This window comes from Lonchura striata, chromosome 2 (assembly GCF_050655825.1).
Source record: "Lonchura striata isolate lonStrDom1 chromosome 2, ASM5065582v1, whole genome shotgun sequence".
Classification (NCBI taxonomy): domain Eukaryota; kingdom Metazoa; phylum Chordata; class Aves; order Passeriformes; family Estrildidae; genus Lonchura; species Lonchura striata.
The window spans coordinates 117,360,811-117,388,454 of record NC_140704.1 but is presented as its reverse complement, the minus strand read 5'-3'; the positions used below and the strand labels follow the sequence as shown (position 1 = coordinate 117,388,454).

Genomic DNA, 27,644 nt, shown 5'->3' with positions numbered 1-27,644 from the left:
GAGGAAATAGGTAAGAAAAGAATGAGAGGAATAGCCATTCTTTGTAAAAAGAGATAAAACATCATTAGTTTAAGAAGGTAAAAAGAGAAAACACCCACCATATTGTTCTTTAGTATTTTGTTTGTTAAGAAACTCTTCTGGCTGCTGTAGTGGACTAATTCAGGATGTCTTAGGGAGTAATCCTGAATAGCGTGGCAGTGAAGATGATCCTGTACTATCCATCTGGTTAAATACTTCTGTTACTGTTTCCTGAGGATGGAAAAGTGACTTGAGACCAAGATTCAGAAGACATCACATGCAAAAAATTAACCTTTGTATTCAGAGAATTTGGATGCATTTTGTCACAATAATAGCAGCACTTATTGTTTATTCTAAGGAGTTCTGGGCTACTACTAGGTTTTAGTACTTTCCCATTTCCCATGCAGTTTTTGGTTGGCTGGCATTTTGTTTTGGTTTTTTTTGTGGTTTTTTTTTTCTTCATTTTTTGTTTGAAGTGAATGGAAGACCTATTCTTTATAGTTGTTCCTTAATTTTTAATGTTTCTCCTCTCCAGATTCCTCTCTACCTCTCCCAGAAGGTTGTTTCCAGAATGAAGTTGTGTGTGAAAACCTAGTTAAATAATACATTGAGGGGAAAATACACTTTTCTTTGTTACTATTGAGTCAAATTAATGTTTTTTTTTTTTTGAGGATGGAGGTTGATTTGTGTACTCTGTAAGTGGCTTAAACCCTGCATGTTGATGAAAGAAGCCAGTTCTGTGACAACCAGTGTGACTTTACAAATAGCATCCTTTTCACTGGATTTTCTTATAAGAGATGGCCTACCATGATAATTTTGGATAAATTTGGGCAAATTTGTTCGTCTTCTGCTATCACCTAATGATATTTACTGTGTTCTTAACTAACATATTTCGGGTTTACTCTAAACTCTGACCTTCATAAGTAGCAATTACCTATGTTGTTTCTAGAACTCTTATTTTAATTTACTACTCTTATAGTGAAGTATGAAGAGTCACCCTTAGTATCTGTGGACATTGGTAGACTCTTAATGTTTCAAATACTTCTCTTTTTCTGTAATATTATGCAATAACTTTTAAAATGTGTTTTTGTTACGGGGAAAAAAGCCTCTAGCTAAAAGTATGACAAATATACTAGTTTTCCATGGGGCTTTTTCTGGTTGCTTAGAAATTATTTGCTTTTTTAAGTAGTCAATTAAAACACTCATTTAGTGAGAAAAGATTGATGGTTCTTGCATCTTTTTCTCACTACCCTCCCTTCTGTCACATTCATAATTGGTTTTGATTCCAGCTAAATGATGGACTCTGCCACAGGTCAGATTATCCATTAGCTATAAAGTGCCTCTTTCCCCCGTACCTCAACTTGTCCCCTCAACCAATGTCCCTTCCCTTTATAAGGATCCACATGGCTCTGATGGTCTGGTTGGAATACTTCAGAAAAATTCATGCTGCTGTATAGAATCCATAGACTCATTTACTGAGAATTCTGAAACAGATGTAGCCATATATTAGATGAAAGGAAAAAAAATAAGGAAAATGTTGAGGTTTAAAAAAATCTTATTTAGCTAACTTAAATCACCTTTCAGTGTGTCAGCTACTAATAAATTTCTTTTTTTAGCTTGATCCAAGGATCATCCAACCCTTTCTGACAGAATGTCGCCAAACTATCGCCAAACTAGATAATCAGAACATGAAGGCTATTAAAGGTCTTGAGGATAGACTCTATGCATTGGACCAGATGATAGCAAGCTGCAGCAGACTGGTTAATGAACAAAAAGAACTTGCTCAGGTAATACACAGTTGTGTGTGCAACATTGAAAGATGGCAGGGTTTTGATATGTGTATGGTGTTAAAGTTATAATGAACCAATTGCATGTCTTTATGCAAGATAGTTTTCGACATGCCACACTGGGGTTGGTCAATAAGGTGCTATTTCTTAATAATTTGGCATTTAAATATTAGTGGGTTTTACATTTTGCTGTCATGTTTTCACATGGTTTAAAGCTATAGCTAGAAAATCAGAACTTCAGTAAGAGTTGAGTAGATCAATTTTAATTTTGAAGGGAGATATGGAATCCTTGGTAATTTATCACTCCGTGATATAGGATCAGGGAATAGGTTAATAGTTGATCATCAGTATTGTAGTAAGGAGGAAAAAGTAGTATGCCTTCAGCGGACAGTGTCATTTTAAGCGATAAGAAATTTAGTTCAAGACTATTTTAAATATAAAATATGTAGCTCCTATTTTTAACAGACACTTCAGTATAATATGAAAGTTATTTTATTAAATACAGCTTCTGTAAAGAGCTTCAGTGATCTTGATAACCAGGATGCCTTGCTTGCTACTGAAAGTAAATAAAAGTCTATTTGGCAATACATGATGATGTTCAGATTTTCACCATCACCTTGGAGCTGGGACTCAAAAAAGGCACGAGTTTCTTACTCCTGTTTGCATACTGATATATTAATAGTAGGAATAAAGGAACAATCTTGCCTCCCTATTTTGAGGGAGATTAGAGACCACTTTTGAGGAGGGTAGTGCTGGACTGAAGGTTGTGTAGGCCCATGCTCCCTGTTGTCTCTTTGGTCTAGCATGTGAAAGTGGATGCAACCAGTACTTTTGGCAGCATTGTTTAAAAGTCTAGCCTGTCTCCAGGTAAATTCAATGAGTAAGTTTAGAAGCAAATTTGTGGTAAATCTCAGTCTTGTGGTGTTTATATTGTAGGCCAGTGCTAAACTCAAGTGGTGCTTTTAGCTATTTTTTCCTTCTTCACTTGAATAAAGACTCTACCTCAAGTTTATGAATCCCACTTTGGAGTGAAAAGCCTTACAGTCAGCTGGAAAGAGACTTTGTCACCTTGTTTAAATGCTACTGTAAATTTAGAATTTGTACCTTTTTGAAACTTGGCAGAGACTTCAGCCTTCATCCTTGCCATTTCCTTTTATAAATTTTCTATTACTTTACTTATGATGTAAGGGAACATTCTACATGCAAATAAGATGTATGGCTCTTGATCTTGGCTCTTTGGAAGAATTAGTTTAATGTGTGAATTTCTTTATGCAAGAAGTACAAATTCTTTAGCCCACAGTAGTATTGAACATGCTCCAAGTTGATGTTAAAACTTTCAAATGCCAGAAGCTGGGAAAAAGGTTGTTAGCAGAAGTAAGAATGATGGTTGATCCTCTCCATCCTAGTAGCTATGCTTCTGCTCATGAAGTTTTGTGGTTGTTCACTGGTGTTGGTTAGTTGTGTGAAGTTATGTTAGGGTTGTGTTGGTAGCTATTTGGTATGGAAATATAGAACAAAACTGATTTGGACTGAATTATAGAACAGAAAGAAAGCAACTCTGGGATTTGCTTTCTCCATGTATTATTCTGTTATACTTCTCAATGGTTACAGTAAGTTTGTTAAAATTACTACATTCTTAGAGAAGATACGTCACTTTCACACTTTTTGATTGTCACAAAGCTTGTGTAACAAGTATCTCTCTCTTCCTCTAGGGATTTTTGGCTAATCAGAAGAGAGCTGAGAACTTGAAAGATCCTTCTGTGCTGCCTGACTTGTGTTTGAGTCATGCAAATCAGCTGATGATTATGTTAACTAATCACAGAAAACTGTTAGATATTAAACAGAAATGTACCACTGCCAAACAGGAGCTTGCAAATAATCTGCAAGTCAGACTGAAGTAAGTTAAAACTTTACAACTTCCACTTGCAGCAAGGCTGTTTAAGGAATGTGTGTCTTAAGAAAATCATTACTATTAAAAGGTCAAGAGCACTTAGAGTGTCTCTGTTAGTATATATTCCTAATTGCTTTCTGTTAGTATATATTCCTGATTGCTTGATGTTGACTTGTTTGTATTTGTTGTTTCACTTTTGCTTCAATTCTGTCAATAGAAGCAATTTTATGCTTTTTATTACTTGTGGAATATACCTCTACTTTAAGTCTTTTCTGGTGGCAAAGTTGCTGTGATGTTTCTCCTCAAGCACACCAATTGATCACCTTCCCAGTAGTTACCCTGTAGTTTAATTATATAGGTGTCTGTGCTTGAAATTTTTAAATTAATTGTATGATTAAGGGAATGGAGGATGTGGTTACAAGATGTGAGAATTTGTTACAGCATTTGTTGCTTGTAGTGCGTGAGTACATTGTGTGGACTTCCCAGTGTTGTATTCTTATTTCTTTGACAGCATTCTAACTTTTAGTACCTCTTGCTAAAGCTTTTCAATAAGTATTTTTAAGATATATAAACAAAAAGTAGTCATTTTTTTTCTCAGGATGTATCAGCTTTTTTTAATTCTACAGGAGAAAGTTGCATTATTACTACTCCTAAGGTTTTTTATGTTAATAACTTTAAATGTCTTACCAAGACATTCAAAATCAATGTCTTAACTCAAATGGATGTCCATTTTTGATCACCGATGTGGATATTCTGTTGTGAGAAATTAACAGGAAATTGCAAGGTGACTACTGAATTCTGAACAGCTTGGTATTTTCAGTTAGCCTGTTATGTGAAATGATGTCATTGTTCATTTCATCCAGACATGTTGCTAATCTAATTTAAATGAAAAAAAAATTTCCAAGATGTGATCTTCTAAAGTGTAATCTACTTTTGTAGGTGGTGTTGTTTTGTAATGCTTCATGCTGACCAAGATGGAGAGAAACTACAAGCACTGCTTCGTCTTGTAACAGAGCTCCTAGAAAGGGTCAAAGTTGTAGAGGCTCTCAGCACTGTTCCTCAGATGTACTGTTTAGCTGTTGTTGAAGTTGTGAGGAGAAAAATGTTCATAAAACACTACAGGGAGGTAAGTAAATAAAACTTTGAGACCAAACCTTTGTATCAGAATATAAATTAACAAGTAACTATGTATTTTCCCCTTTCATAGTGGGCAGGTGCTTTAATAAAAGATGGGAAACATCTATATGAAGCTGAAAAGGCAAAAAGGGAATCTTTCGGTAAACTCTTTAGTAAGTACTTTATCTTCTGTGAAGTTGAATTGTGTTAAAGTGTATCTCTTTTCTTTGTATTTAAAATAATTTTCATCATATTCTAATTTCAAGACCTGAAAATTTTTACTTAAATAGGAAGTGCATGCTGGTCCTATTACAAAGAAAATACTTTTCCATTGAGGAAATCAATTAACTATTTCATGTAGATTATCCAAAATAATGTGAAAGCTGTGAAGTGATAGTAAAAGATACGGTTTCTCATTATCGCACTTAAATGCAGTTTGTACTTAAACATGCCTTGTGAGCTTTTATAAGTTTTATTGTTCTTTTAAATAACACTTCTAAAACCATTACTGAACATTTGGGTTACTGCTATGACTTCCTCTGTACTACTCCAGAAAAATCCAAAAACTAAGACCCATGTCTAAAGACCTTCACCAGAAGTTTTAAAAACATAATTAAAAATAAAGATACTACTAAAAGAATTTTGGTTACTTTTTCTGCAAAGCCTGCCACTTGTGTTCTGAATGAACAGCTACAATAAAAAAAAATGAGTGAAAATGTATCAAATATTTTTGGAAAGGACATGAGGGAGATTACAGTGAAAATTTCAAAAATAAGTTGAGGCTTTTCCTGTGTGTACATTAAGCAAAAAGAGACTTCTGTGAAGGGAGCTCTGCTTGAGTGGTGGGTTTTGTCTGATGTTCTGTGGTCATTTGCAATTTTGTAGTCATCAATATAAGTAATAATGTTTCCAAATATACTTCAGCTATTAAACTGCAGTAATTTCAGTTGATTTCTCTTGAGATGTTGCATTTCTTCCTTTAAATAAGTTGTTTGTTTGGGTTTTTTCTTCAGGGAAGTCGTTTCTAAGGAATCGTTTGTTTAGAGGACTTGACTCCTGGCCTCCATCCTTTTGTGTATGTACTCATATCTTTGGGTTTATTTAATTTCTATATAGTTTTATAAATTAAAAACCTATTAAAAACTATTGTCTTTTGCATTGCTGTGACACATGAAGAAGCTGGGAGCTAGTGTTCTCTGCCATTTCAAGTGACCTATATTAACATCGGTTTGTAACTTACAGTGCAGTGGGAGAGGAAATGTCAGCTCTCCTTTTTATCAATGCAGTCCTTTTTTATCCTGTGGTATTGAAAAAAAAATTAAATCTTAATGATCAGGAAAAAGAAGCCAGGAGAAATTTAATCTAATTGTCTTGTGAGTAATAGAGCAATAAAATTAATTGGATGATAAAAGCAAGTAAAAGTTTTCCATGTAATCACTGTATGAGTGGAAAAGCAGTTTTTCCTCTTAATTGGCTGATAACATGAGGGTGTTGTAATTAAGCATTGCCTGGTAGCTTTGATTTCATACAGGTTGGTTAACTCTGAAGTAAGCTTACTCCGTGATTCCAATGTTGCCATCTCACTTTGCCTTTTTAACCTTTTCAGCTTCTCCTTTTCAGCTTTTTTTTTTTTTAATTTAAAGGATACTTGGAAAATAAGAATGCTACTCACTCCAATGTTTCAAATTCAACTGAACTGAATTAATATTTGTATGTGTAACAGCACAATAAATAAAGCTTCAATGCCAACTTTATACCTTAACTTTTAAGCACATCCATCATGTTTATGAAGCTTGGTAATAGGGAGGAAGTTGGACTAGATGCTCATTGTAGATCCCTTCCAACTGGAGTACTCTATTCTACTGCTGCCCAAGCACTATGGATAGTTAATCATTACAAGTGTAGGGGTTTTTTTCAGGGGCAAAGGACCAGACATGGTTTCTTAAAAACTAAAAATCTTTTGAGTAAGAGATCAGTTTACTGCTAACTTTTGTGTTATTTATTAAGCTTTTCTTAATCCTTCTTTAGTAATCTAATACTTTACAGCAATATGTAAATTAATATCTTCTTTACAGACACGAAAACCTCGCAGATTTGACAGTGAGCTTCCAGATATCTCATTGAGTGACTTGCAGTTTTTGCAGTCTTTCTGTCCTTCAGAAGTACAGCCATTACTCAGGTAAGACACCTCTTTACACCTTGTGTATTACAGAAATAGCTTTCCCGGGGATCCCATCCCCCCATCAGCTTTCCACCCCCTTAGGTCATTTTCCATAAAGAGCAAATAAGGATATTTTCTGATCTAACTATCATTCTTAAACAATTATCTTCACTGAATTAAGGCACATACATATATACTCAAGCTCTGATGGTTTGAACATACCTATTCTATATTGAGATGTAAAGGATTTGGGTGTTCTTTTGATCTGCCTCAGAGCTAAAAAACAAACAAAAAAATTGCCATCAGTTTTAAACTGAAATAAACTCATAACTGTTTTGTCAGATCAGTATGAGATTTTATACTTTTTTCTTTTGCTCTTTGTTGTGTGGTATTCTGGAGGAAATAAAGTAAATGTCTTTAGCTCTCAGCATGAGATCACAGAGATCTCCTATATTCAATTACTACTTTTTCTCCAATTTTATTAAACTGATTTTGCTAAAAAGTGTATTCTCTTAAGTGCCTCTGCTGTCAATAAAAATCCATCATTTTGAGTAGAAGCTCTGTTGGAGGAGATCTATCAGTATGACCACATTCAGATGTTGCATGTATCATCATCCTCCTCCAAAAAGAGACCTGCAGTTAGAGATTAGAGATTTGCTTTGATTCCTCCTTTTTGTAGTTTGTTTATTGGGGTTTTTTGTTTGTTGGGGCTTTTTTTGTTTTGCTTTTTTTTAGCCCCGAGACCACAGTCACACTAAGTTGTGATTGCATTTGAAAAGGTAAATGCAAGAGGAGGATGCTTCACTGACATCTATCAGGTTCACCAGCAGTGTCAAGCTAATACCTGTTACTGGTGCATAAGGCAGGAGTTGAATTCACTGGTTTTGTTTACCTGTATTTTGGACTGGCATTCTTTTTGGTTCAGAATTCCTGACTATGGTGGTGTTGGTAGAGTTTACAAGTGTAGTAAGCTTAGTGGATCACAGCATCACAGTGGATTTGCTGTAGGTAATTTTATAGCTGATGTACCCTTTTAACCCTCTTCATCAATTTTGTGGGAGAAAAAGTGCAACTGTAGGATATTATTTTGAATGTTTGCCTGATTTTTTTTTAATTTGTGAGAATTTTACAATCTTCCTAGAAGTTATATACTGAATTCAGGAAGAATTTTGCCCTGCTATTGTCAGAAAACCGATTGCTGACTTAAGATGTTTTATTTGGTTTGAATTGTAGTGACATAGCTTTCCACTTGATGGCAATAGAGGTGGGAATATGTCATTGCTTCTGGTTTCTGGGCTCAGGGTTGTACTTGGTGAAAATACAGAGGCTAGTGTTGAACTTACAACTCGTGTGGGCAAAAGCTGTAACACACCTTAGGTAGATCTGATCTTCAGAAGAAACTTGTGAGCAGTGTCGGTGTTTTCATTTAACATGTAAAGAGCAAGCAATAAGCAAAACTGAGACCCAGCACAAAGTCCTTTTCTGTCAGCACTGAACCTCTCAGCTGCATAATTCAAATGCTGTTTCAATTTACTTACAGTGCTTCAGTCTTCTGAAATTGTGTTTGAGCAAATATTGAAATTATTGAAATCTTAATTCTACAAAAATACACTGAATGCCACTTGCTCTATATATTGAATAGAGAATGCAGAATACAGTGAAGTGTAATCTGCTTTTACTATGTTGTTAGTCTAAATGAACTCTTGCTCCGTGTTTTCAGCTTATCTTGCCATACTTGAAATGTGATCACGACACATTAATCAGTTGTTTAATTTAGGTTACCTATTATGAAAATAAAATAGTAGAGAATTAATTGCTTCTTCAGAGGAAGAGCTGGATTGGAGAGAATCCAACTGGAGACAAAATACAGTCATTTGCAAACACAACTGCTTCAATTAGAGATCTAATCACTTCTGCTACTGTCATTGGAACTAGGTACTACTGGCAAATGCTTTCCTTGGGAGGGAAGACTAGAATTACTTGCTTATCACTGTGTTTATTGTTATGGACTCCTTAAAAGTGCCCAAGTTTTTAATTTTAAGCAAAAATACCAGGCAGTCTTTGTAGACTTTTTTTTTTCCATATAAAATACATGAAAATAAGAAAGTACAGACCATATACAGAGACAAGCTTAGTGTTGTTGAAATACACACACAGTAATTTAATAGATTGGAGTATTAAACTAACAGTGTGGAAAAAAGTAATCCTGTACTGTTTTTAAGGGTTCCCATACTTTGTGACTTTGAACCTCTTCACCAGCATGTACGTGCTCTACATAACCTGGTCAAGGCAGCACAGAGTTTGGATGAAATGTCACAAACTATTACAGACCTGCTGAATGAGCAAAAGGTATTTTTTGCTTTTCTATATTAATAAAAAAGAGATTATTATCTTTAAAACAGTAGAATATTTTCGTAATATTGTTTTATCAAACACTTTAGAATGCATCTTTGTTTTTCCTGATAAAAAAATTAACTGCATAAGTTTTCTTTCTAATCACAAACTACTGAATATTCTCAGAGTATTTAACAGATTCTATTGTTGTAGAAGTAGAATTGCACTTTTTATATTTTTGTTTTCTGTCACTTTCAAATCTTCTGTCTGCAGTATGTCTGCATTCTGCCTTCATTGCTTTAGTTTCTATTCAGTGAATTTGTAACTTCTCTGGATTTCTGTGTTGTTTCTTAGATCCTTTTGGTACAAGCAGTTAAGGAGATTTTAGGTCTTTGGTTGGCTGTTGTGCAGTCCTTCTCTTTGAGTACAGAAGGAACAGATAGTAAAAAGATCCCTTCCTAGTTTCACTCTGCCTGTCAGATTCCTTCCCCTAGAATTGTGTTTCTGCCAATCACTTTTGCTTCTGTGCACACAGCCTCCATAATACACCCAAGAGGTTCCTTTTAGCTTTTTACTGTGGCCTCTCTCAGGGAAACACTGGGTGAATTTAGCAATGCTTAAGATTTTTTTGTGAAGTTGACTTCTTCAAGCTGGGTTTCTTTTGCTTTAGAAAATCATTAGGTTTTTCCAGGGGCTGTGTTATTGTCTGCAGTGTAAATTGTTATATGCACTTGGCTGACTGGGAAGCATCTTATATATACAGATAAAGCTATGGGCATGTTTAATTTTGAATGGCAATTTCCTGCTTAAACCAAGTGACATGAAGTCTCTATTTTTTGATTTGTCTGGAATTTGAACAGGAGATTTATTGGGAATCTTTTATTTGTATAAAATATGAAATTTGGCTGCTCTTTGTTCTGTAATATAGGAAAGGTGTATTACTTAAGTAATTTCCCAGCTATTTTCTTTTTATGAAGATTGTTTTTCAAATAAACAGCCATTAAGAATAAGAATATTAGGACCTGAACACTGTAACAGCCATTGAAATTGCTAGAAGTGAAATTCTGTGAAATTTTATTGTTTTCTGAAAATGCCCTTACAACAGACCTTGCTCTAAAATATAGACATACACTCCCATTATGGAGTCCCAAATCCTGAAATTTATCTCATAAGAAACTAGGATACTGGCAGTTGTTCTAATAAATTAACTTTTTCATGAAGGCTTGCAGTGTCAGAAAAACATGAAATTTAGGTTTTAATTCAAAATACACATAATAACAGTAGAAAGATAAGCAGGAAATATGCCTGAATTTGTGAAGTCTCTGTCATTTTCTCTTCTATCTTCAGATATGCTTATCTGAAAAAAAGTTATAAGTATCTGGCTGTACAGAAAAATGCTTGCAGAATCAGGAAAATGCACTCTTTTCTTTTGCTTTTGTTTGACTTCTGTGTGAGTGAAGAATCCAAATAAGTGTCAGGTGCTTAGACAGATTTGGATAATTGTCTTTCCTTAGAGCAAATTGCATTGCACAGTCAGAGCTGGGCCATTCGTGATGTCATCTTGAAAATGCCCATCTCTGTGTGTCATTTGAGTGATTCATTTGAACTCTTTTTGGACTTGAAGCAAACAGATTTGTCAGAGATTTCTTTTCAAAGGCAATGTTCTTGTTACTACTTGATGAAAGACACAAGGTCTTTCTCTGTGTTGTTTTGCTCTGCAGCTAATATGGAAGTGTTTTTTAAAATTATACTACTTTTGCCTGTGTAGAATTATGGAAGTAATTTTTAAAATGCTCCTTTTTATGTCTTCAGTATTGCTGGTAATTCACAGTAAATAATTAGAAGGATGAATAAGCATTTAATAATTTTTGTGAAGATGCCTACATCTTCATGCACCCACTTGTTCTGGTGGTGAACTGTCCCAGCTTGGTGCAGAGTTGGCAATAACTGTGCAGGCATTGAGTGTTGCCCTTATTATTGCTCTTGTACTCTGCCAAGGAGACACAATCGAGCCCAGCATTTCCCTTTCCATACTAGTGGCAGCAGAAGCCTGGTTCTTCAAATTTGACTGGGATAGTTTGTCTGGGTTGGTGGTGGTACAGCAGTTGAATTCTGTCTGGGTCAAGTGGAAGTTCATCCTACTAAATCAGCTGCAGCAACTGTCCTTTAATAGTTGCTTTAGGCAGGAGGGAAGAGTTGTGACTGGAGACAAGGAAGCAAAGAGCAAGTCAGAGGAGATTGAATAACTTACTGGGGATGTTGAGAGTATTTCTTTTCAAGTGTCTGCATAACTCTTACTATTTCAGCTTTCAAGTTCATAGAACATACGTGATAATTTTTTACTTTAGTATTACATTGGAGTAGTTAAACGACATTTTTGTGGATATCTGTTTAATTTGTTAGTATTTTGAAATCTGTTTTCATTTTTAAGACCTTCTGCTTGTTCTTTGCAATTTAATAGACTCAATGATGTTGCTGTGCCCTCTTATTTCCATAATGCAAAGTTTAAGCAGGTCAGCAGTTGGGTTAAAGATGTCCAGGAAAAGCTAAGGTGCTTGTGAATAAGATGATTAAGCCGTCTTCTCAGGGGTTAGTAGGTAATTAGCATATGCAACCCTTTGGTGTTAAAACGTTTTCTTACAAGAGAAGCTCGCTTTTCAAATCAGATCATAAATCTACCTTTTCTTCTAGTTGAGATGGGAATTGAAAAACTGCTTGTAATCTTCCTGAGAATTGCACCATTCACTTTTTTTTTGATGTAACATAATTAGAGCAAGGCATGTAGTCTTGCAATACCTGAGAACTTGGAAATCAATTCTGCTTTTCTGTCTCTATTTTTTTGTTTGCTCTTGACTCCTCTTCCTTTGTCTTTACAAAAATTAGTGTATGACATGTGCGTACACTGCTGCTTGTAGATTGTAAACAGACTCGATGGCAGGCACAGGCTTCTCAGTAAACAAAGTCTTCACATAGTTTCAGCTACTCAAAATGTGACATTTAACTCTTCTCTAAGCAGTAATTGGGTGCTCTCGTTAGATTCCCAGCTCACAGCAGCCACTGCTGAGGCATGTAGTGTGTTACAGCCCAGGTCATGAGGAAACAGAGTTCATTATTGTTCTACAGAGTGACAGGTTTTTTTTAATTCTTTATGCTATATCCTTACTCTACCTTCTAGGATGATTCTACAGGGTTACCAGAAGTAGATACTATCTTTCCTTTGCATGTGGATTTCTGTAAGACTTGCCCATGTTCTAAGTCTTTGAAATGCTTTTTTTAGTGTGTGGTTAATATCTGTGATGATGGTTTTTGTTATTGTTAAAGCTTTGGTATATTAATGATAGATGTTTGTCACTTAAAGCATGGTTTGAACCCAGGCATGAATCAGCATACACAGTAACCTTCAATATCTATTTTACTAAGTTTTCTCAGAAAAACAACAAGCTAAAATTAAGTTCAAGGAAAATGCTTAAACCTTGACTAATAGAATCATTTAAATAGGAGCATTTTATTTTCATTTTTTTTGTCTCATGTCCTGTTCACTTTTCATAAATACAATATTCTGTATGCAATGGTCTCAAGGTTTTTTTATAATGTATTTAAAAATCATTGTATGATTTAGATTCATAAAGATGCAAAAGCTAAGGGAGCTAAGGTGCAAGTGCAACTTGCTAAATAGATGAGCATTTAGATGAAAAATAGGTTGTTCTTAAATCACAGCTGAGAATTGTTAAACATGCAGTATCTCCTTTAAGGAACGTTTGTTTGGTGCAGAAGAGGATAAGGTCCCTTTTTGAGTAACAATCATTTGTACAAGATGGAGAAAGCAAAGAACAGCTATTTATACAGCAGCAGATCAATGTCTGTCGCTTCGGGGATTTTTGCTGTTGCTGAACATTTATTGCCAAGCTCCACTAACTGTCACCAATCAAGTAGCTGAATTCAATGGATAGCAGAAGTTTCTTCAGTAATAGCTAACACAGTAAAGAACGCCAGACAGGATTTTAGGTGTATTGAGGCAGTGTGGATGGTTTGGGAAAGAAGCATGAACAGAATCACAGAATTATCAACTGGATGCAGTGTTGGCTTTTTGAAGAAAAGCACACTAGATTGCCAGCACTTTGAGACTGAACATCTTATGGGAACTTTCTACTGGAAAAAGTCCCATGAGTTTTTCTTCAGGAACTATTTATTTTCAAGGTGATTATATTTCTTACATCAGTAAAACCAAACAAGTTCTTAGTGATGAAGGATGGAAGAGCAAGGTAATAGTTAAGCTATGGTGTTACAGAGAATACACCTTTTAGAGCACTGATATGTTCAGAAAACTTTGCATCTCTTCCAGTTTGTGATCGTAATGATCCTGTGCATACCCCTTAATAGTGTGTCACAGTTACTTGCCTTATGTATTTTAACTGTGTGTGTTTCACTATAATTTTCCTAGGAAAAATTGCTTCGCTATCCATCCTATTACAAACTTTTTCAGGAATGAGTCCTTGGTGGATACTGAGGCTGTACATTGCTTTTTGGCTTACACTGGAATGTGTTCTGCACTTGCTGAAGCTTAAGGTTTATATTTTTGTCTTAAGAATCTATAGATGTATCCTTGGCATTAGGGCTTCCATATTCCCTGTTGTATGTGATAGTTAATAGCATAAGGTACTAAAGGAGTATTTAATAACAGTATTGGCAATAATTGAATAAAAATATTTCAGTAACAAAATTACTGGGAAAACTGAAGTAAGTAGGCTGTGAGGAACCAAAGCCTATTTCTGAGTGGTAAGATACAGTTGGGTGTGCTCTACATAGGATTTTCAGCTTGCTGAACATTTAGTATTTATGTTTTTACAAATGATGCTTTTCTGAAACTTAATGGAAGATCTCCTTGATTTTCTGCAATTTTTGCTTAAGTTTTAGTAATGCGTATTATGGATTGTTGCAAGTAATAAGGCTGATATTTTAAAGTTCTTGTTTTACCTGGTGGTTTTGAATTAATTTTTAATATCAACAGTTCTGGTTTTCACTTTGTGTTCATTTCTTGTTTTATAACTTGTAGGCCTCAAATAGTCAAGCATCGCCACAATCTGCTACCACACCAAGGATGGAAAGTACTACGGGAACTGCAATTGCTACCTCTTCAAGAACTCCTCCATCACTCAGTCTTCAGGGTCCCCTGTGTCCTCCTGTGTGTCCCCCAGCTCCATTAGAAGAATTGTCTCCAGACAGCATTGATGCTCACACGTTCGATTTTGAAACTATTGCCCATCCAAACTTGGAGCAAGCTCTTAAGCAAGGATCATTAGACTTGGATTCATTGGCAGAGAGTCCAGAATCTGACTTTATGTCAGCAGTAAATGAGTTTGTAATAGAAGAAAATCCAGTGTCTCCTAATGTAATAAGTGACCCACAAAGCCCGGAAATGATGGTGGAATCTCTTTATTCTTCAGTTATCAATGCAATAGATAGTAGGCGTATGCAAGATACAAGTTCTTGTGTAAAGGATGTTTCAGCAGAAAATGCTTCTCTCAGTGTTTGTGTGGAGAAGTGTAGGGTTATTGCTCAAGACTCAAAGGTACATTTAAGAGGCATAAAAGAAGATCTTTGCCATTTCAGAACACTTGTACAAAGAGAACAGTGTGACTTTTCTAATTCTTTAAAATGTACTTCCTTAGAAATAGTAAATACAATTGAAAAGGTAAAGCTTTCACTTGAAAAAACACTAAATGATAAACATCAAAATGAACTACAGTCTTTGAAAAGTGAGTATGAAACTAAAATTAATAAATTATTGGAGGATGGTGAAGAAAATAAAAAGAAAATCAAAAAGTTAAAAGGTGACCTGTTAGGTCTCGAGGAAGTTCTTCAGAATAAGAATGATGAATTTGCAATAGTAAAGAATGAGAAAGAAGCTGTGGTTTGCCTTCAGAATGAAAAAGACCAGAAATTACTTGAATTGGAATGCCAAATGGAGACACAAAATTCTGAAATCAAGGAACTGAGGCAGTCACGTGAAATTGTACTTGAAGACTTGAAAAAACTTCATGTTGAAAACAATGAGAAACTACAACTCCTGAGGGCAGAACTTGAGAGTTTAGAGCAAAGCCATTTAAAAGAACTGGAAAGCAACCTACAAGCCAGACATTTACAGGAATTTGAGAAGGTCCTAGCTGAGCACAAGGACTGTTTGGATAAATTAAAAAAAGAGAACGAGCATAGACTTGAACAAATGCAGGAATCTCATGAGGTAGTTATGCAAGAGAAACAGCAACAAGTAGAAGAGTTACAACTCAAGGTTTCAGATCTGTCTGATTTGAGGTGCAAACTAGAAGTTGAACTTGCCCTTAAAGAGGCAGAAACTGATGAAATGAAGCTTCTTTTGGAAGAAAGCAGAAACCAGCAACAAGAGACCTTAAGATGTCAGATTGACAAGGAAACTGAAAGCTTAAGAAATGAGATAGATAAATTAAACAATAAAATACAAATCAGCAGTGATGAATATCAAGTGGGTTTATCAGAACTAAGGACTCTGCTGACAATTGAGAAAGATCAATGTATTTCTGAGCTAGTAAATAGATATGAAGAAGAATCAAATTTGCTTAGAACTGAATTAAATAAAGTAACGCTTCTTCATCAAAAAACTGCTGAGGCAGAAAAAAGACTTTCAGACCAAATAACAGAACTGCAAAGTAAGTTGGAGTTGGAAATGACTGCCCTAGAGAAGGAAAAAACAGAAAAAATGTCTCTCTGTGAGCAGCAGGAAAAATATGAAGCTATTATCCATGAGCTAAAGGAAGAGAAAGAACTGTTAATATCTAACCAAGAACGAGACAGGCAGTTGCTCATTCAGAAGCTCAATTGTGAAAAAGAGGATGCAGTACAAACTGCTTGTAAAGAGTTGGAGTTACAGAGGGAAGCTGCTGAAAAAGGGCTTTTGGAAAAAATACTGCAACTTGAGATGCAAGTGAATAGGAGGTACTGTAAGAATTAAGTTACTGTGTTTGCCTAGTATTTTAATCAATATGGTATATTCATTATATACTTTGCAGTAACTAAAATTGTTGGAATAGAGTTTGTCTGTATTGGTTTCTCTATTCAGATTTCAAATTGTTTGCATGTTATAGGTAGTGGTGTTCCCATATCTGTAGTGAATCTCAATGATTGTAAAACATGTTATACTGGATTATTTCAAGACATCAATGAAGGTTTTATATTTCAGTCACGTTGAAGGAGTGTTTCTACAGTAGCAAGTTACTTGAAATTCTGACTTTGATGGCCTCAGCCCATCTCTCCCATCCTTGCTCTGCTAGCACTGTGGGATCATGCAGTGGCTGGCTTTAGGTAGCCTGGTAACTTTCTTTATTGGCTAACTGTACACCAGGTTGGTGATAATGGTGTCATGAAAACTTGTGTGGGAATTTATACAGGATTGACTGAGAGCTGTCCCATGGCCACATGGACTTCCAATGACTTTTGCTGCCCCACTTAACTATTTCATGGTCTTCAGTTTAAGCTTCATAATGAAACACAAGGGTGCAGCATAATCTTAAACAACATCCTAACATAACTATTTTTTTTTTGTTAATTCCTGCAGAGATTTTTAGATTTTAAAAATATTTTCCCTAGCCTAGAATGTGTATAATTATTCTTTCAATTGCATCTTACGTACTTATTGTTGGTAATGCCTGACAGCAGCCTAGATTACATTGTTATAAAATTTTTCCATGTGCTAAGGCTTATCAACAGTGGTTTTTTTTAAATGCTCGCATTTATCATTTATGTTCTTGTGGTGTGAATCAATGCAACAGATCTTGTTTGTAAAATATCTTCATAGAGGAATTTTTTCTCATGTTAGGTTATACCAAGTATAGATGTTATACCAAGGCTATAGATGTTAGGCTATACCAAGTATGTGAAATGAGAAAAGATCAATAAAATGGACAGAATGGACATTAAAGCAAGAATGCTACAAAAAATTAGTACAGACTTAACTTAGCTTTTAAATTTTGAGGATCAATGTAGTGTTAAGAAAAAGGTAGGAGAGGGGAGGTAATGCAGAGTCCAACAGCATAGTCCAAGGGAAATGGGAATATCTGCTTCACTGGAATTGTCTGCTGCCTCAGGACTTTCACATGCAAGCAAATCCATCATTATGTGATGTTGTGTTAGTGCCTGTGGTTGTCAGTGTAAAAAAAAATGCATCAGATAATATTGCTTCTTTGAATGAAGATTGGGATATAATGAAACACAAGATCAGCCCTTCTTAACTTAAGGAAGTATTCTCTTAATGAAATATGGTGTGATGAGAAGAAAAAGGATAAATTATGTGTTCTTTTCTGTGTATTAATGCATTGTAGAAATTTGAAGAACTTGACTCAACAGGAAAAAGATGTAGCTGTGTCATCAGACTTAAAATCCACCGACACTTAAATTTGAACTTGCGATCACAGCTGTGTGTATTATCCAAACTGGATAAAGCATATAATGTATTTCAAAGAAATATTATCTGCTTCAATCTAAAGAAGTGCTGTTAGTTTGTTACATGTTCTGTCAAGTAATTTAATTTTTAGTGTTACATTGAAATATATTTTGCCTCCTAAGGCTTCTTTTTATGCCTTTATTCTGTTAATTTTTTTCTCTAGATATCAAGATATACTATGTTTTATCTCCAAAGGGATGTATGTTAAGTAAATGTGTCCTAATATTTCAAAGCCATTATTTACTTGTTTGATTTTTGAATTCCTAAAATCCCAAGCTGTGTCAGTAACTCAAGGTGATTTGTTATCCTCACTCTTTGTTTAGAAGTTAATTTGTAACACTATAAACTTTTGTTTGGCATATGACTATATGTTTGTTATTTTCTGCAAGAGTAAAGTTGTATTAGCCATTCAGAAGGTACAGACAGAGAGAAGGATTGTTAAATTTGACCTGAGTATTGCACTGGTGTCAGGAATTTAGGTTTTAAACTTTGATGAAAACTAACAAAAATATTAAGGGGCAACAAAGAAATGTTTGCTATCTATGCATTACCACATTATAAAAATTAACATGGTTTGCTGTGTCTGAAAATCAAATAATTTTGATTAAGAAAGATAATAAAACTGCAAGGCATTTGTAGTTTCATTTACTCTTTCTGCACTATGTACTAGTGTAAAACAGTAAACAACAGTATCTTTAATGATTTGTTGTTAAGCATTTTGAAACATTTTTCTGCTTAGTTAAAATATATGTAAAAATACTGTAAAGAATGTTAGAAGTAGAATAGGAATCTCAACTGCTTTGAAGATGGAATTGCTGCTTTGGTATCTTGCAGTCTTAGTATTGTCCAGCCACTTCTGTCAGACCACCATATGAAGTGGAGCTTCACAAAGTGCATGTCCTCTCTCTCTCTTAAGTAGACTTCATTTAGAAATAACTTGAAAGTTAATCAAGCACAAAAATGTTTTCTCAGTGGCACAAAAAAAGATTTGCCTGAATGTTTCGTGACTTTAATGTCAATATGGTATAAATTCTGGTGCAAATGAATAATAGAAATAATACTATTTTTCACAATTGTTGCTCATCCGAGGAATTTCTCTATTCTAAAGTTCTTCAGGAGTATTCCTGGTGAATCAAGCCAAAACACAGAAGAGTGTAGTTAGTTTTTGCTTCAGTGGTGAAAAATATTTGGCCTATGTAACATTTTTTCAAAGCCATTTAAGGTCATTATCCTGCCTTTGACTGTTGATGGTTTCCTCCTTTGCAAAGATTACTGCTGTCCTCCAGCTTCTGCAACCCAGAGTTTTGAATTTCACATCTGGATTCCCTAGCATCAGATTTGCTGCTGAATTGTTTTTTCCTCGTGTGATATTTCTGAAGGCTTTGCATTTTGACATTTTTGACATCTTTGTGAAGTTGATAGTTGCTTCTTTTTACCACTTCCTGCACTTTCTATTACATTAGTGAAAGTATAAACAAAAGTCCTCCCCCACAACAAAACTTCAAAGTTAGAGCCAACTTGCTATGCTAAAAACACAGAAGCAAGAATTGGTGAGATGCTTATGATTAAAAAGTAGAATTGAAGTTAGTAATGGCTTAATTGTAATTAGTATTTATTAAATATTTCAGGAATAATGTTTCAAAATGAACATCTGACATTGGTGTGTTGTGGGGCTTGATATATTCTTCACATTTAAAGTCTAAACATTTTCTTTTAAGTCCTCCTGCTGAATCATCTGCTGAATCAAACTTAGTTGCTGAACTTCAGGAGAAGCTTCAGGAAGAAAAAATGAAGTTTTTAGAGCAACTTGAAGAACAAGAGAAAAGAAAGAACGAAGAAATGCAGAACATCAGAACATCGCTCACTGCAGAGCAACAGGTAAAGCAGATTTTCTAAAACTTATTTTTGCTTCCATGACAATAGTGTTCTTTTACTTCTTTGAAGTTAGAGTATGGTTTTCTGGTTTTCTCTGTAACACTTGCACATTCTAAACCATTGTGTTTGTCTAAGCCAGGATATGATGTGTTAATGTAATCAAACATTCAAACATTTGAGTATTAAAAAAAAAAAAAAACAAAACAAGCCAAAGAAACAAAAAAACTCCACTGAAAATAAAAAAGACCAAAAGGCAAAACCAGTTACCAAAGAACTGGCAATCCAGATTCAGTTTTTGTGACTTTTTTTGTTTAAGTGCTTGGAATTTATATTCATTCATCTCTTTAACTGCAGAAAGATACCAGGTATTTTAGAATTTTTGGGCAACACTAAATTATTTGAAATACTGATTGATCTGGAATGCTGCTTACTGGCTTTTAAAGTTTATTACCATGGACAGATGGTGTTTTGATGTTCAAAGCATAAATATATTGTATTTTGAAGTTCAAACAATATGTTGCATTTTGCGTAATAAACTTAAAGGCACTATGTACTCCTTATCTTGATGAAAAATCATGTTGCACTGGATTATTATTTTACATCTGTATCCACACATCTTTTCCTTTCTAAACATCTTGAGCCTGTTAGTTTCTGTAGATGAGTCTCAAGTTCTTAAGTTAAATCTCTGTTAGTAGCAGCTATTATCTGCAGCTTTGTTGCATTTAAACACCAACAAGGATTTTCTGTTTTAAGCACTTCTCCTTACTTACACTATGGTAGGATCAAATAAGGACAAAGAGACAAGGGTGGTGATCAGCCAGCTTGGTTGAATCAATGCTATGAATCACTTGATGCAGGGAGTAGAGAGCACAAAATTGCAGATGGCTATAAAGAAAGAAGTATTACTGCAATTGGGCTGCAAGCCTTAATACTGAAGTTAGCCTTACATAATAAATCTAATAGGAATTTTTTTTCCTAGATTGGTAGCTATTAGATTTATTTTTCTAATATTCCATAGTATTCAATTTTCCTCATTATCTAATAGTATTCTTCATTTCTGCAGCAGAGCATGGAAGGGAGGGTTCTGAGGCATTAACATCAAATTCCAGGGAAAGCTGGAACTTTTTTAAAAAAACAACAAACAAGAAAAACTTGCTTCCCCCAAAAAAAAGACCCCAACCAAAGCAAGCAAAACCAAACCCAGAAAAAGGAGTGTATCAGTCAGTGCTGACAGTTTACTTCACTGGCTCTGCTGATTACTGAATATTTTGTGTATTTATCCTTGCCTTTGTCTTTTTTGGGTTTTGTTTTTTCTTTCTCTGTGAAGTTTCTTTAGAAGTGTCACTTATGCTTGTGGTGTGAAAGTTGTTATGCATACATATAACAAAGGCTGCTGTGTGCCCTATGTAAGGTGTGTAGCCCACCAAATAGTTTGCATTTTAAGACTGAGAGTCGATAGGCATACATCAAGACAGTCTTCAAATTTGCAGGAGAATTAAAATTAATTTTAAAAGATGGTTGTTGGTAGGTTTTGTCTGTCTCTTCAGCAGCATCCTAAGAGTAGAAGGGCACAATGGTCAGTAGAAGGACTGAAGTGGAAAGATTTATCAGACTGGTATTGAAGGCTATGCTGGCCTCTTTTTATGTTCACCTATGCAAGCTATTAACCAGAATTCCTGTATATCTTTTGCAATAATTAATTCTATTAACCAGAATTCCTGTATATCTTTTGCAATAATTAATTGTTCACTGAAAAATTAATGTATGACTTGAAATGCATTTTTAATTAAGTTTATAGTGTATTGATAATGGTATTTTACTTTTTCATTGTATGCAACATAGCTGTATGCAGTTCATCTTTATCTTAATCACTTGAACCCTACAAGTAACTGTTTTAAATATAGAATGTTCAACATTGCACTAACTGGAATATAAAGTATTAATTTTAAAGAAAAATCAACAACTTTTTTTTTTAACAATTTTTTTATTGTTTGACTACTTGTATATATCAGGCTTGAGGGAAAGAGGGCTAAAATGAAAATTAATTACAAAAGTATTTTAAATACAAACATGAAAAATAAAATGTACTGGCATTTTATCTCTTCACAAAAGCAATAAGCAAAAATGTTTTAATTTCTTATTTAATTATATTGTAGAAAACTGAAATGCTGTCCTTTGTACTATTTTGCAGTACATTTTTACAGTACATTCCTTGTTTCAGTAATACTTCCTTTCTGTTTTCAGACCAACTTCAACACTGTTCTGGCAAGAGAGAAAATGAAAAAAGAAAACATAATTAATGATCTTAGTGACAAATTAAAAGTGCTTACGCAACAGCAAGAAAAAGATAAGGGTAAGCAAAGTTCTGACTAAGTATTCATGTTTTCTAAGAGGACTGCTCCACTCTTTGCAGATTGATTTTGATCCCTAGTGCTACTGTAATTAAATTTATTTGTCTCATAGATTTGATTGAAACACTTTCTGAAGATAGAGCTCGCTTACTTGATGAGAAGAAGAAACTTGAAGAAGAAGTTAATAAACTGAGAAGCAGTAATTATTCTCCATCAACCTACTTGGCAGCAGCATCAGAAGTTTGTGGAGCCTGCGCAGCTGATGTGCCCACAGACACAGACAGATTGGTTGCTGACTTTGGGGCTGAGGGGAGAATGGATTCCACAATGGAAACCAGTATGATGGCTGTGCAGTAAGTATAGGGCATTAGAGTAGAAATACACAAAGCATGCTCTTGTTCTGGAGATGTCTGCTATTGGGCAGTGTCAAGTACAGATGAGCATGTTTAACTCTCCTCCTGCCTTTCCTCTTCCTGAAAATATTCTTTTAAACATATATGTGCATGCAATTGTGGTGTCTCAATCATTAGGAATGTGTGGGTTTGATGACTTTGAAGTATGCAGCTTCAAGGTGAAACTTGGCCCCACAATCATGATGTAAAAGAATATACCTAAGTATACAAAACTTAAGTCAAACAGAAGGAAAACTGTCATGCTGAATGAATTGGGAGGCTGTATGTTACTGACACATCTTTTGAGCAGTGTCTCGCTTTCATGGCCACTTGCATTTTAAAGAACCCCAGGCTTCTCCTTCATACCTTTCACAGAAGTGAGAAATCTGACTGGGAACCACACAAGAGGAGCAAGAGGAATAAGAGCAAAATTGTTACATGTACTTACATTGACTTTAGTCAGCGTGCATGACAGCTGGTGCTGCCTAACCCAGAGTCACATACCCAGAGCACTAAACAGCTTTGTGGAAGTGAAGATGAAAACAGTTTATCCTTGCCAAACTAAACTTGCACTGATAATAAAACAAGGAAGTACCCCATCTTTAAAAAAAAGAGCCGTTTCTTATAGTAATCATTCTAGTCCTGCACTCTTGAAACAGATGTACAAAACAATTAAGGTGAGCTTGTGAACCCAATGATTAGACAAAACTTTCACAGGTTTCTGTTGACTGTTTCCTATTACATGAGAGCTAAACAGCCTTTTAACTGAAATGAAATAATGATTAGTATGGTTTAATTATAATCTGTTAGCTTCTCTGATTATTTTGATTGGATTTATAGCATGTTTCATCCCAAAACTTGTCCGTTTTCTCAACCATATCAGTTTGGACTAGAAAGTACATTGTTTCTTGTCTATTTAAACTGCTTTTAAAGTACATTATAACTGTTCTGGAATTACTGTTATGTTCTTAAGCAATTACTTGGGATGTTAGCATTTATTTTATCATGCCCCAGAACTCAGTTTATCCTACAGATGAGCAGCAACAATTAGCAAGTTCACATTAGTGTCTCTACCAGGGCACTTCAGACTACTCCTCAGTAGCCCTTGAGCTAGACTAGGAAAATGAGACATAATAGAGCTGAATTGCAATATCAGGGGTTAACTATCAAAGCATGTGGGGCTGTATCTTTCATCCTGCTGTCTTGAAAACAATGCAAAATACCAAGAAATGCCCCAATGTAGCTTGATAAACTAATCAACGGCTGAAAATTCACTGGCTTGTTGCAACAGAGAACCCCCTTGGTTTAAAGAAAAGGAAAAAAAAATCCAAAACACCAGCCAGAAATATTGATGCTGATTCCTAATGAGTCTTTCTGGGCTGTTGCCTCTGTGCCAACAAATATATAACACTCTTTACTAAGTGAAGATAGTAGGAGGGTGTGGGAAAGACAATTTTTGATTATTAAAAAAATGATAGTTTTTAACCTGTCTATTTTCTTTCTCTTTTAGTGAAAATGTTCATATGTCTGAAGAAAAGCAGAGGATAATGTTGCTAGAAAGAGTGAGTAGATTGTTTGTTTGTGAGATTAAGTGTTATGACTAAGTACTTAAATACTTAAAAATATGTACATGTGAAGTTGTGCTGTGGTCATTTATATACTCTGATAAAATACAGTGTCTGCAGGGATTATAAATATGATTTCAGGGAATCTTTTTTCATTGTACTTTTGGATCACTGTAATTCACTGTAGTAATTCTGGATAACTATTAAAACATTACTCTTGGCCTATCCTTGTTTATGTGGGCTTTAGTATGAGTGACTGATCTGTCACTCCTCTTTGGAGTGGCAGATCATTGACACAGAAAATTTCTATAGAAAAAAAAAAGTTACAATTTATTTTTCTAATTATAAAATACAAAAAGCTGGACAGGATTTAAGATTGATTTACCAGTTTCTCATAAAAATGGGTAATTTTTCCTCATAGACTATATTCTTGGTGAAATGTGAGATTAACCTCTAGTAGCTACACTGGAGTGTTACAGATTCCAGTAATTTTTAACTGTCAAGTCATGTCTAACTTCATCTCATTTGTCTTTTTGAAGTTTACTTTTTTTTTTTTTTAAAAAAAAAGGTGTCATTGGCTTCCAGCTTTCTAGGATGCTTGGACTAAAATCTGGGACCAAATAAAGCACAGAAATGCTTTTCTTAATGGATTATGACCCTATATGAAGCAACAACCTGGGTGTTTCTGACTATGAGCACATACATGCTTTTTTCTGCCATTTGATTACAAAGGATTTGTCATGGGTAGAAACTATAGCATAGTAATATATTACATTTCTTTTGCTGTTCTATCATTGACATCTTTTTCTAACTGAAATAGAAGTAAGACTATGCAGGTAAAATGTTAGCCTGGGGATTTATAGCGATTGGATAATTCCTAGACTTCAACGGGTTTTTTGCACGTCTTTGTTCAAAAGATGTTTTGATAATTCTTTTGGAGCTGTAGTGTTGTACAAGTAGTTGGGCTTTAGTCATAACAGAATTTAAAAAAAAAAATTTGTACTGTATAAGGTATAATATCCAGTTACTCAAATTAAGATTTTCCTTTAGACTTTGCAGTTGAAAGAAGAGGAAAATAAGAGATTAAATCAAAGATTGGTAAGTATTTGTGCAATCCATTTTTTAAGCCTCATGCAAAAATAAGAAAAGCTTAAAAATGTTAAGTTTCTTAAAGTCTTAACATTCTTAAGAATGTTTTTCTATTAATTTGAAACATATTTGAAGTGTTAAGGCAAGTGGTGAGGTACATGAGGTACATGAGCTTAGTCTCCAGAGGTACATGAGCTTGGTCTTTTCATGGAAAAAGATTCACAGGACTGGAGAGTGACTTCTTCCCAAAGATTGCAGACCATCCAGAGTTGGGATAATGGGGTGTTAATTTCCAGAGCACCATGACTCAGTTTTCAGCAGCAGTAGATTGAAGACCAATTTACAAGAATATAAATATTTATATTATTAAAGTGCAATTATGCCTGCACTTTAAGCATAATTGGGAGGGTTAATGATAACTTATAGATTGATTTGGGAAAACTGCACCTGCCACCTTTGTAAGGTGTAATTCTGCTTAGTAGCTGGAAAGACAGGCAGCCACCATATGAAATGCTACAGTAAATGCCTATGGAATGAAAAATAATTTAGTAACAGAGTGCCCTTCATTCCTGTAGTATAAATTATTCTCCTTTTATTTATTCTCCATTTATCTGTGCTAGCAGGTCTCAATTTTAAGTCTTAAAAAATTCATGTGTATATAGGAAACAGGCACATCCTTTGGTTGGACTGGCCATGCAGATCACACTTTCTTTAAATGACAGGTGATACCTGAAAGTTTGGTAGGAACTGATAGCTCTGTAGTGGGAAGTTAGGCTTCATACCAGGTGTAAGAAAGGATTGCAAGACATCTAAAAGTAAAATTTTAAAAGGATTATATTAAATTCAGAATGTCAGTAAAGTACACATTATTTAAGTGTGTTTTTTACAATAAATCTCAAAATACACCCAGACAGTTTTCTAAACATCTCTATAGATTTCCTGAATTAAACTCCTGATCTCATGTTACGTTGAAGTAAAATAAAATCGAAGAAGCACTGTGTATGAGACAAACAGAAGATTATTCTTGTTATGATTGATATGAAGCCATGTAGAAGAAATTGGTGGTCCATTGGTCTCTAAAGCAATTCAAATTTGATTTCTAAATGGAACTTCATATATTTCCAATTCCTTACTTATAAAATGAGTTTTTACATAGATAAGTTTATTATTTGTCTCATCCTTCTTTGCCTCTTCCCCTCCTTGTAAATAAACTTCTAAAATTGAGATATATATCAACACTTCAATACCAGTGTTTATTTCTATTGAGTTACTTCAGATAATGAGCTTAGAAGGCATTCTTTGTGAAAAAGAAAATCTTCGTAGGTCATTGGCTTTTGCAGAAGAACTGTGGGTTACTTCTACAAGAAACAAAAAGGAGCTCCTTTTAATACTTGGAATGTTATTACAGGATTTTTGTTACAGTAAATTAGTTTCTGAGAAAGGGAACAATTTTTTCTATATAAAGGCTATTGCAATTTTATTCATAAAACATTCCTTACTAGATTTTAATGTAATTATTTTCAACATTCTAACCTGTTCTGTTGTTCTTGAAGTTAGAAGTTAAAGGAAAAATACAGAAATCAAGCTATTTTGTGTTTTCATTTGACACTTACTCAGTTTGAAAAAATAGCAAGAAAATATATGGTCTGTTTATCTGAAGAGAACTCGCAAACACTTTTATGTACAGTCTAAGCAAATTTGACAAATTTCATGCTAGCTGCAAATTTTTCAAGAAAGAAAGGTAGCCTCTAAAATTTTTTAAAATAATAAAAAATAAAAATTAAAATCTGAAGTTGGATCCTGTAAAGAAAACTGCTGAAGGTGTCACAGAATTGGAGAGCATTCTGTGATTTACTACATTCAATTTGGACCCATTCTTTGAAGAAATGAAGAAAATGAGCTGTGAATAGGCTTCAGGCTCTGGGGAAGGCAGGTCAAGATTGACAATAGGAAGGAAATTCACTGTAGGGATCAATATTTGAGTTACAGCTGAAAAATCTCATGCTAAACTTTAAGTGTGGCCAATCTAGATTTGAATAGCATGTATAAATGGTCTAGGAAGTAGGAATAGATGGAAAAACTGCAAGACATCTAGTCAGAGTTTCTGTGGAGCAATTACGAATTGTGTTTTGTAAGGAGGTTACCAGAGGGTAATGGAACTGATATAATTACATCTGAACAGCTTCCTCGGTTAGTTGCCTGCACATGGGGTAGGTATTCCTTTGGAGATAGAAGTAGCATTAATTACCTATTGTCAATTCTTGTTATCACAGTTCTTGTAGAAACTTTGTGTGCACTTAGGTTTATTTTTAGGTCTAGTGTTGGTCCATACGCCAGTATTTTATTAACTGAAACAGAATTAAAAACAAATATACATATAGGAGATAATTCTTATGTCCAAAACCTTACAGAATCGAACCTTTGTTTGGTCTTTGTAAATCTGGCTCCAGTTTTGTTCCAGGGAATACTACCCTGTTGATTACAATAAACTTAAGACTTTGTGACAGTTTGTAGAAAAACTGAGAGACTATGTTGAGCTCAGCATCTAGAATTTAACTGTAATAAACATGTAGTCTATTGTTTTCTACCATC

General features: G+C 34.6%; 1 protein-coding gene across 6 annotated transcripts in view; it reads left to right on the top strand.

Moving 5' to 3' along the window:
* The window catches only part of RB1CC1 (RB1 inducible coiled-coil 1), a 64,631-nt gene that overhangs the window by 31,752 nt on the left and 5,235 nt on the right, over nucleotides 1-27,644 (top strand). For all 6 annotated transcript variants that reach the window (XM_021555701.4, XM_021555699.4, XM_085573812.1 and 3 more), the window contains 13 exons: nucleotides 1,635-1,805; nucleotides 3,518-3,702; nucleotides 4,636-4,822; nucleotides 4,904-4,985; nucleotides 5,826-5,887; nucleotides 6,888-6,991; nucleotides 9,196-9,322; nucleotides 14,361-16,276; nucleotides 19,499-19,658; nucleotides 21,900-22,008; nucleotides 22,119-22,359; nucleotides 23,909-23,960; nucleotides 25,014-25,061. In XM_021555701.4, coding sequence (XP_021411376.2) covers nucleotides 1,635-1,805; nucleotides 3,518-3,702; nucleotides 4,636-4,822; nucleotides 4,904-4,985; nucleotides 5,826-5,887; nucleotides 6,888-6,991; nucleotides 9,196-9,322; nucleotides 14,361-16,276; nucleotides 19,499-19,658; nucleotides 21,900-22,008; nucleotides 22,119-22,359; nucleotides 23,909-23,960; nucleotides 25,014-25,061 — 3,444 coding nt within the window. The remainder of the gene's footprint in view (nucleotides 1-1,634; nucleotides 1,806-3,517; nucleotides 3,703-4,635; nucleotides 4,823-4,903; nucleotides 4,986-5,825; nucleotides 5,888-6,887; nucleotides 6,992-9,195; nucleotides 9,323-14,360; nucleotides 16,277-19,498; nucleotides 19,659-21,899; nucleotides 22,009-22,118; nucleotides 22,360-23,908; nucleotides 23,961-25,013; nucleotides 25,062-27,644) is intronic.